This window comes from Wyeomyia smithii, chromosome 2 (genome assembly GCF_029784165.1).
Source record: "Wyeomyia smithii strain HCP4-BCI-WySm-NY-G18 chromosome 2, ASM2978416v1, whole genome shotgun sequence".
NCBI lineage: Eukaryota > Metazoa > Arthropoda > Insecta > Diptera > Culicidae > Wyeomyia > Wyeomyia smithii.
In genome coordinates, this window is record NC_073695.1 from 128448078 (window position 1) to 128461571 (window position 13494).

A 13494-nucleotide genomic window follows, 5' to 3' on the forward strand; every position below is an offset into this window, starting at 1 on the left:
GTTCTCTTTTAAAAATGTTAAATTCAGAAGCAATAGTTACCACAATAGGTGGAACTTTCTCTTTTTGACGTAGAATACGTCTTACGGCAACAGATACAGTGGTCCAACTTGAATACAGGGATCCAATTTCGAAAACCAAAAACATCGAGAGCCTCACGAAAATTGTCCAATTTCAAACGTTTAAACTCAATCAGCTTCCAACCGATTTCCGTCATTTTTGCAGCAATCGATTGGAAAATTATCTAAGCACCCGTCCAAATGCAGAAAATTGTAATCTGATTGTTCTAACTGTTGAAAATTGTAGAACCTTGTCGAAACGTAAATGATTGGTCGCTTGCTGCCTTTCCCTAAAAAGGAAGACAGAATGGAGCACCTAGTTAGCCGGGAATGCACTCGTAGGGCTACATATAAGAGAATGCTTCTCCTCAAGCAAGCTCAGTTTACTAGCAACAGGCAGCAGCGGCGGACGGTAGCAGCGATGGCAGTGGGCGACGGCGGCGTGGAGCAGCACCGGGCAACAGTGGTTAGCTGCAGTTCCTACCTTTTTCAGTTCTGCTCACCTTCGATCTGAACTGGACCCCACCAGCGGTAATCCAATTCAGATATCGTTGGGTGAATACAGCCAGAAACTGAATGAGACTCGCACCACCAGGTGGTTTGAGAAGCCACCATCATCCAGCGTGTATGTATATATAAGGTGTGTGAACATATGTAACGTGTGTGAATATCTATAGCGTGTGTCGCCAGCTTGCGTGGCTAGCTATATAGCGCGTGCATGTCTGAAGCGTGTGTGGCTTGCTATATACTAGCTATATAGCGTGTGTGGCTAGCTATATAGCGTGTGCATGCTACAGCGTGTGTGCATATCTATAGCGTGTTTGGCTAGCTATATAGCGTGTGTGTGCATATCTTCAGCGTACGTGGCTAGCTATATAGCGTTTGTGGCTAGCCGTATAGCGATTAAAATTATCATTCATTGTTGCAAATAAATCACCTGATGTTGATTTTAAATATTACAGTAAATAATTCAGAAATAATTAAAATTTTGCCATGTTGAAAAAAAAATATTCAGTTGCCAATAAATGTCATTTGAACATTTTTAACCTCTTTTGACTTAAGCTAGGACTGAAAGCTTACTGAGTGTGTTTTAACATTCATTTAAAGAATGTTTGAGCCAGTGAGCCTGAATCACATAATTTTTCGCTCAAGTCCTACTATTTGCAGCAATCAGTTGTAATATTATCTACGCTACTGCAAACTGCAGAAAATTGTTCGTATTAAACCTAGTTAACCGGGAATGCACTATTGACCCTTGTCTATCTCTTCGTATCCACTGCCTAAATTAAGCTATCTCAGTGCAACTTGATACAAAAGACAGCCTCAACACAATTCAATTTAATTCTTGTTTTGGATACGGCAGCAAGTGAAACTGCATAGCTGCACATAGCTTCTGCTGTTGTTCATTGTCGTTACCGGTGCCGTTTGTAGAGGTAAACGTCATCTGGAGTAGAGAGACCATTAAATTGATTAACCCCATTGAGTGTATTCCCAAACCTCTTGTAAGAAATACATTGACTTAAGACAGGCTGTTATTTTCTACGTTAACTCTGCGGTCGTGTCTTATGAACAACCTCTTCGACTTAAAAAAAAGTCATACCGTATGGTTTTATATTCGAACATTTAGATTTCACAGGCTTTTTGCTCAGGCATCAGCAATGTCAAATAAATTCTCACTGCAATACACTGGTGTCAAAAAGAGATGCCTCTGTTTACCTCCCCGTAGCGATGCGCAGTTTCTCTTTTCGTTCTGCCATTTCAGGTGATACGAAAAAGATTAAAAAATAAAGTCAAATTGCAAATAGGTAGTCTTGAGGAAGACTGATGTGAATTAACTTTCAGTTAGTCTTTAAAAGAAGCACTGACAACACACAAACTTTGATGTTATAGGCAGTCTAAGACCAGTCCACAAGTGACAGAAAATACATCTGATCTGTCGGGCAGCTCAAGACGCACTGAACCCACTGAACCAAGCCATTTAATCTTTACCTTCATGAGTGCATCGTCGAGCGACAATGACGCAATTCAACTTCGTCTTCAAACCGATTTGATATCAGCTTTGTTTTGCTTGGCTCTTCCTCTTAATAAGCACAAAAAATCGTCCTATACTTAGTACCTTTTATTTCGTTATTTCATTTTCGGTGTATTCGTATTGTCAGTTCAGATCGAACTGCTAGACAGGCTTGCCAGATATGTTCACTGCTACGGATTAACATTTATATGGGAAATCCGTAGAAAAGAGGGGAAAATCAGGGGAAATCCGTAGAATCTCCTTTTTTGTTAATTGACAATTTCAAATTTATACATGATGACTACAAAACCAAAGCAAGTTATTGTGCCGACTTTTTTCTTTTCTTTAACCTATGAAGCGAGGACAAGTATGCATCCGCATTTTACAAGCAAGTTTGGTGCTGTGATTGATGTATCTGGTTGCAGACTCGGCAACTATAATACAGAATCGTTCCGTGGAACATGTTACACGTTACATTTAACACATTATAAGATACATGTTACATGTAGCACGCTACATGTTACGCATTACATGTTACATGTTACACGTTACATGTTACACGTTACATGTTACACGTTACATGTTACACGTCTCATTGCACATAACACAATTTTGGGACCTTAAAGAACCATAAGGAATGATGTCACGCAAAACTTGGACAAAATTTACCCCCCCTTCCCCCTTGTCACAAACTGTCACAACTTTCTTGACCCTTCCCCCTCAATCACGTCACGGTTTTGTACTCCCCTCTTTTGGTTATAGTTGACTAAAAGCTGGGAAATTTGTAAAAGATGCATTTTCTCTAAATTAGCAACGATTTTACTGGAAGAAAAACTGAAACTGAAAGGAAAACAAGACTTTATAATCTTAACTAGAAAAAGTTCTTTTTAACCTGAAAAAATGTCCAATAGCAAGAGATGGCGCTTTTTCAGTGGTAGTAAAATCAAAATTTCTCCTAGTATTTTGCTCATTGGCCGAGAATACAACTTTCAAATTTCTTCTATACATTTTATTCTAACTTTCTGGTACTTACTATCACGAAACGCAATCTATTTTTACCAAAACACATGTTTTTCCTATATAACTCCATTGCGTCTTACTACCATTCGCCCATGAGCCCGTGGAATTGATTTTGACAACGGCTCAAAATTAGGGCGAGAGCCAAATAGGAGAATGGGACATCGCCGCTAATTTTTGCTAATAAATCACACTAGTAAGCGCAACTGTTTGTGTATTGCCATCTATTAAAAAATTGCTGAAACTATTGATTTTTTCATTCACACCTAAGACAAGACGCGACAGCTGATCACCGTTACATGCAATCAATTTGAACCGGCTGCTGATTGGCTGAATCCGACAACGCAATCGTCACGTAGAAAATACAACGAGGTTACTTTTCACTGTAAAGCAGTGATGCTGGAGAGTCATAATTTAGCTATTATAATTGTTCATAAATAATGATGCAAAAGTATGCAAGGTAAATGATATTACCGAGTAATGTATTTCACTGTTATAACTTTAAAAATGCATTGATTAATCGTTTTTTACTATTTCGGTTGAAGTCCAAGAAACTTAGGAAGAAAAAAATTGGGTACCAAGAAACTTAGGAAGAAAAAATTTGATAGTAGAAGTATGCTTTATTGAACATAAAATAATAAATAAAAATTGAGTATTATTCGCCTATGTATTGCAATTTTAATTTGTTTTATTTTTATTGACCTGCAGAAGTTGTTAAAAATAATCATTCTGGCATCAAAGGTATGGAACGTTCAAAAAAATTTCGACGGGGATGACGGCCGTTACGAAAAAAAAAAATAAGAAGCCAGCTGTCGCGTCTTGTCTTAGATTCACACCAGAACTAGATGTTGTTGCTTTGCTTAGAGTATTAAAGCGGTTCATCGTCAGATGGAAATGTTAAAACTTGATAGTAAAGAGCCAGAACAAAATTTTATTGCTTCTATTCGAGCCCTCAAAAATCCTAAACTCATCGGAAGTGTCCGCTTATCGTATTGCATTTTAAATTTGTATGAAGATTTCTAAGAGATAACTTGCTTTTTGCAACTTTGAACCACCTTAATGAGTATTGTGCGCATCCGCTTTCAACCACACGGCTCTCGCCCTAATTTTGAGTCGTTGTCAAAATCAATACCACGGGCTCATGGACGAATGGTAGTAAGACGCAATGGAGTTATATAGGAAAAACATGTGTTTTGATAAAAATAGATTGCGTTTAGCGATAGTAAGTACCAGAAAGTTAGAACAAAATGTAAAGAAGACATTTGATAGCTGTATTCTAGGCCAATGAGCAAAACACTCGGAGAAATTTTGATTTTACTACTTTAATATCTTCTTTCTTACAACTGGGGGTCAGTGAACTACGGGATTTCGGATCAGAGATCAACGAACTGTTTTACAATACTCCAGCCGCTAGAGCCCAGCTCAGCGGTATTTATTCGCATTGCTCTCGCGCGTGTTGGTAATCACGCTGTCCGTTTTACATAGATAATTTTCGATCGGCTTCAGCGTTTGACTGAGCCTTTTCCTGTACACCACAATTCTTCCTCTTTAAGATATCGTATACCGAAACATTATACAATGCAAAATATTCATATTTGTATTTAATTATTGATTGCGTTCTTGAACGCTCTTATGTATAAAATTTGTTATATAATATAATTTTCAAAATATGTCCATTGACAGCTCTAACATTTATGTTTTCAGCAATGTGTCCATTGACACTCTATTTCTAAAGTTTCATTTTTCATTTTCAAATAATGCCTATTGATATTTTTATTTAGTTTTAAACATTTTAATTTTATATTTCAGATAGTGCCCATTGACACCAATATCTTTCTCTAATCATTATTTTACTTTTCAGATAGTGCCCGTTGACACCTGTATCTAATTATATATATATTTTTTTTTTAATTTTTTTTTCTATTTATATACATACTCTTTTTTTTCAGATTTTTAGATTGTGTCCTTTGACACTCATCATCATAACCACATACCTTTAGTTTTATTTTCATTTTTTCAGCTGCATGTTATCTCTTCTGTATTTTATTCTTTCTGACCGTCTCGGAACCGATGATCCTGCTGCGCTAGTCGTACCATCATTCGTTCGCAATCTCTTAAGGTCATTTTCTACCACCTCGTCAGAGAAACCAAAGTCTTCGCAACCTGAAGTGGATCTTTCACGTTTGCAAGCTCTTCTGCATGAGACCGTCAAATTATGCCTTACTCTAGTAGTTTTCGGGACCTTCAATTGCTCGCGATGCGCCCTTAGCACCACGCTTCCAATACTTATCTGGAAAATTGTAGGAGAACACTGTTTAATAAATTTGGCTTCTATCCATCTGGAAGAGTCTTTAATATTATGGTTTTTGTACCAAATGTTATCTCCTAATTTCAGTCGAGCAATTTGATCAACCAAAACTGTATGCTTAAAACTAGGAATATCACAGGTTGCTATTTTTTTATCATCAAAAGAATCGTCATTAATCTTTGGTTTATTAGGATTAATCAAATCCAATAAAATCTTTGGTGTATACGTAAATATTTTCTCTGATGGAAAAGTCCCATCCTTTGGCAAGCAAGAATTTCTATAATTAATCAGAAACAAGTTAATCTGATCCTCCGTATCCATCTCCCTAACATCTTCATCAAACAGGAACTTTTTGAACACTTCCTTAACAATCCTTACCGACCTTTCGTCTTGCCCATTACTAGAGGGATTGTAAGGAGGGCTTTTCATGACTACTATTCCTTGCCTTTCCAAAAATGATACTAAAACAGACGAATTGAAGGGTGAACCACCATCCGTCACCACCACATCCGGAAGACCAAATCTTGCAAAAAGAGAAACAAATTTCCTAATAACCTTGCTTGCATCAGTTCCATAACGCATCCATTCTACTTCGATGCATTTAGAATAACTGTCAACAATGAGCAAAAATATCTTTTGACCGAAATAAAAAAAATCGGCATGTATTCTACTTAACGGACGAACCGAAGGAACCCAATGCGTTTGTGTCTTGTTTTTGGGAACTATTGCCATCTTATTACACGATACACATGCTTGGACGAAAGCCTCTATAGCTGCGTTGATGCCAAACCAGTACACAGATCTACGTGCCATCTGCTTCATTTTTACAACTCCTGAATGGTTTACATGTAACATTTTCAAAATGTCCCTATGCATAATTTTTGGAATTACAACCCTGTCCTGGAAGATCAGACACCCGTCAAATAGTTCCAAGTCGTGTCTATTAGAGTGGACATTAAATAACTCCTTGTCAATCTTCTCAGGCCAACCATTCTGATAATATTTTATAATCCGTTGTAAAAATATGTCACGGCTCGTTTCTTTGGCAATCTTGGTACAATTAATGGGAATTTCCTGCGAAAAATTTATAATCTTTACGAATTCTTTATCATATTCTTCAGGAGTACCCAATTCAAGTGGAAAACGCGAGCAAAAATCTGCATTACCCATTTGAGCGGATGGTCTGTAACCAGAGCCGGATTTATGGGGGGGCCCAGGGGGCCCGGGCCCCGGGCCTCCACATTTTTGGGGCCCCCACAAATCAAGAAAAAGATTTTTTCTTTTTTAAAAAATGAGATTCAATCAAAAGTTTAATTTACAGTAAGAAAATTTTTACAGAACATTTCAATCTGACACTTTCCTTCCGTTTTATTTTTTCGCGAGCGCCAATATCACAACTACATCCATAAGAGTTCACCTTGGATCCTCTTGGAATGACACACATTAACACACCATTTGAATCGAACCAACGCACATGGGAAGTAAAGCAGAGAAAGAAAATAACCCACGAGTTTTTTAATGCATTGCTTTTGCTAACTTGTCCGAATCAGGGATACCAAATGTGCTTTGAAAAATGCAGATTTTCTGAGTTCGTGTGCAGATTTTATTGACCTGCAGATGTGCGTAGTTTTTTCCTAGTTTCTATTATTGTCAGAGTCGTCTTATATTTGCGCAGTCTTTCTCAAATTGTGTGCAAATTTTTGCCTGTGGATCGCAATTTTTTTCAAATTGCGGTAGTTTTTTTTAGGTATCAAGAAAAAAAATTGAAGATGAAACTTATTAAAAATACCGCACAGTGCGTACCACTGTGAATAATGAAAGACAGTCAAACTTAGCATTATTAAGTTTCGAGTACGATAAATTTTCGGCAAAAAAACTCGCAAAGCATAGTTTACAGTTCCAAGCGAAGTGAAACATTTGACAAGTGAAAAAGCGTAAATTTTCGCTTGCGAAATCTGTCGTGAAAACCCGTTTGTGGAACACGCAGGTATTTCTTTTTTTTTTTATTCTCGCTTATTTTCCGTCGGTCTAGTTCCGCCACTGTTGTGGCCAATCACCGACGCCCAGGGAGGCGACTCCACACCCAGGACCCTAACTCACGACCCGTTTATTAACGGACCGGCGCCAACGGCTTTACTTCCTCATGCGATGGAAAGCGTGATCCCAGAGATTTTTCGCCTCAGAAAATCTCCCGGTGTCGGCTAGGATTGAATCTAGACCAGTTGGGTTGGTTGTGAGTGGATCACGCCACCTCACAACCATCGACACCTATGTCGGCGGTGGGATTCGAACCCAGGCGTCGAGCGTGGTTGGCAGAGACGTTACCAACCACACTAGGCCCCCGCTCTACACGCAGGTATTTCACCAGTCTGCAGTTTACAGTTTAAGTGAAGCGAAACTCACGAGTTTACACTCCGAGCGAAGTGAAAATTGGCTGCAACTGACAGAATAGAAACGCACGCAAGTTTTCGCTTGCTGCTGCTTTTTTCACTAGCGTTTGCATCCGGGAAAAAAAATAAACCCAAGTGAAAAAGATGAGATCCACAACCTTTGATTTCGCTGGATCGAATTTGTTTACAGTTCCAAGCGAAGTGAAATTTTTGCAGGTTGCATTTTTCACGAGCGTGAAAAAATGAACGTTTTGCATGAGATTTTCACCTCGCTTGGAACTCTAAATAGGGCTTAAGAGAAAATTCTAACAAATTTTTGGTAATTTTTCAATAGCAAATAAATGTTTTTACCTCGTACGATGAAAAAATGGTTTTGTTTTTTTCGGGGCCCCGCACTATAACTGGGCCCCGGGCCCCCACAATCGTAAATCCGGCCCTGTCTGTAACAAATATTGAAGTCATAAATTGACAACTCCAAAATGTACCGTTGTAATCTAGTAACATAGATCGCGTTTTTGCCAGATTTCCCAAAGATTCCAACTAATGGTTTATGATCTGTGTAAACCGTAAAACTCTGACCATATAAAAATTTGTGAAACTTTTTGATTGTGCTTACTAAAGCCAAAACCTCTAAATGTAGAATCGGGTAAGAACGTTGTGCTTTGTTTAAAGAAAATGAGGTGAAACAAACTGGTTTTTCTACACCGTTAACCATATGTGCAATAACACCACCTAGTCCATATCCTGATGCATCCGTAACAACTACAATTGGCTTTTTTGGATCATAATATTCTAAAATATTTGAATCCAACAAAGCCTTTTTGCTAGCAACGAAAGCCTCATCGCATTTTTTATTCCATTCAAATTTCACGTCTTTTTTAAGTAGTTGATACAAACAAAAAAGTTTAGAAGACAAATGCGGAACAAATTTGCCATAATAATTAATAAGGCCCAAAAAAGCTTTTAGCTCCGTAACATTCTTTGGGGTGGCTGCTTTACTAAAGGTGGAAATTTTATCAGGACTAGGAAGCAGCCCCTTATCCGTTATAAAGTGTCCTAAATAAGGCAAATTTGATACAAAAAACGAACACTTTTTCCAGTTCACCTTAATGTTTGCCTTGTTTAAGCGATCCAATACGTTATACAGTTTCTTTCGGCAATCATCTAAATCAAGTCCTGCAACCAAAACATCATCAAGGTAAACTAAAACATTCTCTAAACCAGCCTAAACTTGCTCCATAACCTGTTGGAAAACTGCCGCGCTAGACGATGCTCCCTGAGGCAAACGATTGTAAGTAAACAAACCTTTAATAGTATTGATTACTACAAATTTCCTGGAATTCTTTGACAAAGCCAACTGAGTATATGCGCCTTCTAGATCAAGAGAACAAAACACCTTACACCCAGAAAGCTTGGCGAACAAATCCTGTGCTACAGAAAGCGGATATGTGTTGGGAATGATTAATTTATTTATAGACACCTTACAGTCAATAACCATTCTAATCTCCTGATTTTTCTTCATCACTACTACTACAGGGGAGGCCCACTAGCTAGTCTTGATTGGTGTTATAACTTTTTGCTTTTCTAACATCTCTAAATGCTCTACGACCTTTTCTTGTAACCTGTATGGCACATCGTAAGCCCTTTTAAATATAGGTGTATCCTCTTTTAACACCAAATCAGCCTCATACCCAATAATAGGAAATGAAAAATCTTCAAGAAAAACATTTGGAAATTCCTTCCTAATATCCAAAATTGTTTTTTCCTTCTGATTTATTGCACTCACATTGTTAACACTAGAAAAATTTTTGAAAGATTTTCTCCAATCAGCGTAAAAAACATCTAACCAACTACGCCCTAACAAAGGAAGAAAATCATTCTGACTGTCTAAAATAATCAATTCCAAACGCCTATGGATCCCATTGATCACAACATCTACTAACGCCTTTCCCAAAATTGATAATTCAGCCCCATTCACAACAACCAACTTCTTTTCGCATTTTTTTAAGGGTAAATCAAAAAATTTAGCATATAAACGCTTTCCCATTAAAGTGATTGACGAACCACAGTCAACCTCCATTTTAACGAAACGATTTTGAATTTTTACGTCAATTAAACAGGGCTCATTAAAATTTGTTTTGTTTGAAACCATCATGCAAGTAAAATCACCTGAGTCGTCTGAAGAATCGTCCAATACTGGTTTAAATCTGCTAAATAATCGTTCCAAATTTGAATCAGCGCTAGTGCCTGGTTGCGGCTCATCGGCAAAACGTACAGTTGGTTTGCGTTGACTGTTAATGTATTTGTAGCATCTTTTCAAAACATGGCCTGGTTTCCCACAGAAAAGACAAGTAACTACTGATTTGTTATAACCATATTTTCTTGATTTACTCCTACTCCTATCTCTGTTAATACTTCTACTTCTATTTCTCATATGAAAACTCGACCTGCTTTTACTTCTGCTCCTATTTCTGCTATTCTGCCAAAACGAAATTCTCTGCGGACTCATCTTCCCCTTGAACGCGGTTGTAAAATTTAAATCTTTGTATAAGGTCAGACTCTTTCTTATCAAAACGTTCTTTAAGTTTTTTAATTATCTCAGCGTATTGCAAGGTGGATAAGTCTCTCGCCGGATACAGCAGTTTGAGTTCCTCAAACACTACTGGTCCGCTAAGTGTTATGAATAAAGCTTTTTGAGAGTTCTCCGGTACATTGTTGTACTGAAAGACGAACCCTAACCGCTCAACATAATTGGTGAATGAAGCACCAGGGACGTAGGGCTCAATCGAACCGACAATGTTCGAAGCCATTTCAACAAATTCAGCAGCGCTAATAAAAAGTAGAGTCACCCTAATGAGAAATCAGATATAAAATAAAGTCGCTTACCGAACCCGATGTATACTACCAAACCTTCTCACTCTCTCTGCTGATGACCGTGCATGTATGCAGTGAAAGCAGCGTACAAAGCAGAATCGACGCAGATAAATCTCCTTCAGAACTTTCGCGCGTCTCGCAGCCTGTTGTGCGGAGCTCAATCTCACACGCTCTCCTGTCGGACTCGATTACACAGTTGCCGTAATCACCTAGTGCGGGCACTCAATGCACTTTGAGCAACACAGCCGACGGTGGGTATAATCAAATCAAATTTAATTTCTGCCGCTGGAATAGCGTCGCGGATGATTAAAAAAATTAACCTTTTTACGCACTCTAATGTCTTCTTCTCAACTTTTTGCCTTTATATCTTTTCAGTATTATCTCGTTTAATTCGCACTAAATTGACCTTTGTCAACACTCTTTTCTTAGACCTTTGCCTACACTTTTCAGAGACCTTCGCCTTCACACAATTTCCCCCAGGGTATCACTATTTTTTCAACAAAAAATTAGCACCGTTGCGCCCAAATTTCTTTTAAATAGATTTACGCAAATAACTGTTTTCCTCTGTTTTTTGTTTGCTTCTCGCTAAACTCACTTACGACCGTTGCCGTGTTTCACAATCTCCAATAAATTTCAAACTTTCTTGTGCCTTTGCACACACAATTAGCAATTCCACCTATTTTTTTAATTTTTTGCACACGCGTACCGAATTGACTTCGTCGCCAATTTTAATATCTTCTCTCTTACAACTGGGGGTCAGTGAACTACGGGATTTCGGATCAGAGATCAACGAACTGTTTTACAATATTCCAGCCGCTAGAGCCCAGCTCAGCGGTATTTATTCGCATTGCTCTCGCGCGTGTTGGTAATCACGCTGTCCGTTTTACATAGATAATTTTCGATCGGCTTCAGCGTTTGACTGAGCCTTTTCCTGTACACCACAACTACCACTGAAAAAGCGCCATCTCTTGCTTTTGAACATTTTTTTAGGTGTCTATTGTGAGCTTAGAACTTTTCCATGGATGGATGGGCTGAAAGTGTTTTCTTGAAGGTTTAACTACAGAGAACTTCATCATATTTTCCAAAGATGTGTATAAACTTGAATCCGTCATTTAAACATAAGTGGTTACGCTCCCGCTGTGTGGCGCTCTCTTCAATGATAAACCAAGCATTGATACCGATAAAATATCGATACGACAATATTTATGCAGTGTAACTGGGGCACCACAAGATAGATGTCGTTAGTGTATTACGAATTTTGATTTCTATTTTTACACACGATTTTCAATTTTTTTTATATGAACATGAATGTCATTCATTCTGTGGTTTAACTGTTATGTTACACAATTCTATTGTGAAGCCCATATTTATATAACCACATTATTTCTGTCTACATATGCAAGAAAATCTTTTAATTATTTCATTATAACTTTTGGTCGAGACTATAATGATTATGTATATTTTTTAGCACCACACATTCCTGAAGGTAGAGAACTAATTATGACTAACGCTACATGCCTCAGCCTGAACTTGCACACATGGCATGATGGAGGATGTTCTATTACACATTTCTCAATAGAATATCGTCGTTTACATACACCGTTTTGGACAACTGTTTCGTCAGACATATCTGGAGTAGAGCAAAATAATGGCAATTTTTCTTTTTGCGATTTTGTCCCGGCTGTTTGGTATGAACTAAAAATTTCGTCTAGTAATGACGCCGGAGAAACTGTTGCTCAGTTCAACTTTGCAACAACCACGATAACAGGTGATAAAATTCCTCCTCCGGTATATACGCAAATCGAAATAAAGAACGAAGATAATTCAGAGAAAGTATCTAAGGATATACAATGGATAAAATCTTTTGTAATAACGGCAGCTGTTATCACCATTATTCTTTTCTTGTTCGTATTATTGTTCTTGAATATATGCATTTAATATGTCATTAATAATTATTTTGAATTACAGTTTTTTTCTGATCAAATACCGTAAAATCCTATGTTATACGAGTGGTCCTATAAACAACATCGAGGACACTTCAAACAATCACCAAAAGGAAGAATGCACCTACGTGAGAACTGAACAGGTGTATAGTGCTTCACCTGTTAAAATAGTTCATAAAGAAAATAATTCTGAAATGTACGAAATATCACCATATGCAACATTCAATGATACAAATGAACAAGAGCCAGAGAAAGTATTAACTCGCAACATACCCGACTCTACGATGGACTATTCAATGCAGTTTCGCACCTTTGGACATCCAGAAATCGAATTACCTGCCACGGCTTACCCATTATTAGAACCTGGTGGATTCGGCAAGGCAAAAGATAGAGCAATCCGACAGAAGCAAACAGGTATTTTAAGGCATTAATCTCGAGGCAATGACGAACCCTATTAGTACTATCCAAATGTAGCGTTTTTTTTTTACAGCTAGAGAATTTTAGAGGAAAACTTAACCTTTTTTTATTCAATGGACAATTAAGTGTTCATTTTCAGATTTTCTCATATTAAATTCAAAATAATTTGCATTCACGAAGTTATGTGCACTGGTCGACAAAATACAAAAAAACTCAAACCGGAAAAAAATGAAGGATTATAGCTATTCAACCATTTTTATAAATTTTGATGCTCATAGCAATTACCAAAAGGTGTCATCTTACGAGAGATTTCGCATAGTAATTGCTCGCTAGATTCGTTGCTACGTTTTGTTTGCGAGAAAACTAATTCAAGTCTGTGAAAAAAATTAGTGGCTAGGAACACCAAAATTCACAGGAATGCAATGGTTGAATAGCTTTAATCTTTCATTTTTTTCCGGCGTAAGCTTTTGGGGTGCT

General features: G+C 37.7%; 1 protein-coding gene across 1 annotated transcript in view; it reads left to right on the top strand.

The window, feature by feature from the left end:
* LOC129719885 (cell adhesion molecule Dscam2-like) overlaps positions 1–13494 on the top strand; it is a 414602-nt gene that overhangs the window by 368730 nt on the left and 32378 nt on the right. Inside the window, exons 13-14 of the mRNA XM_055671300.1 lie at positions 12126–12561; positions 12626–13014. Of these exons, the coding sequence (XP_055527275.1) occupies positions 12126–12561; positions 12626–13014 (825 nt within the window). The remainder of the gene's footprint in view (positions 1–12125; positions 12562–12625; positions 13015–13494) is intronic.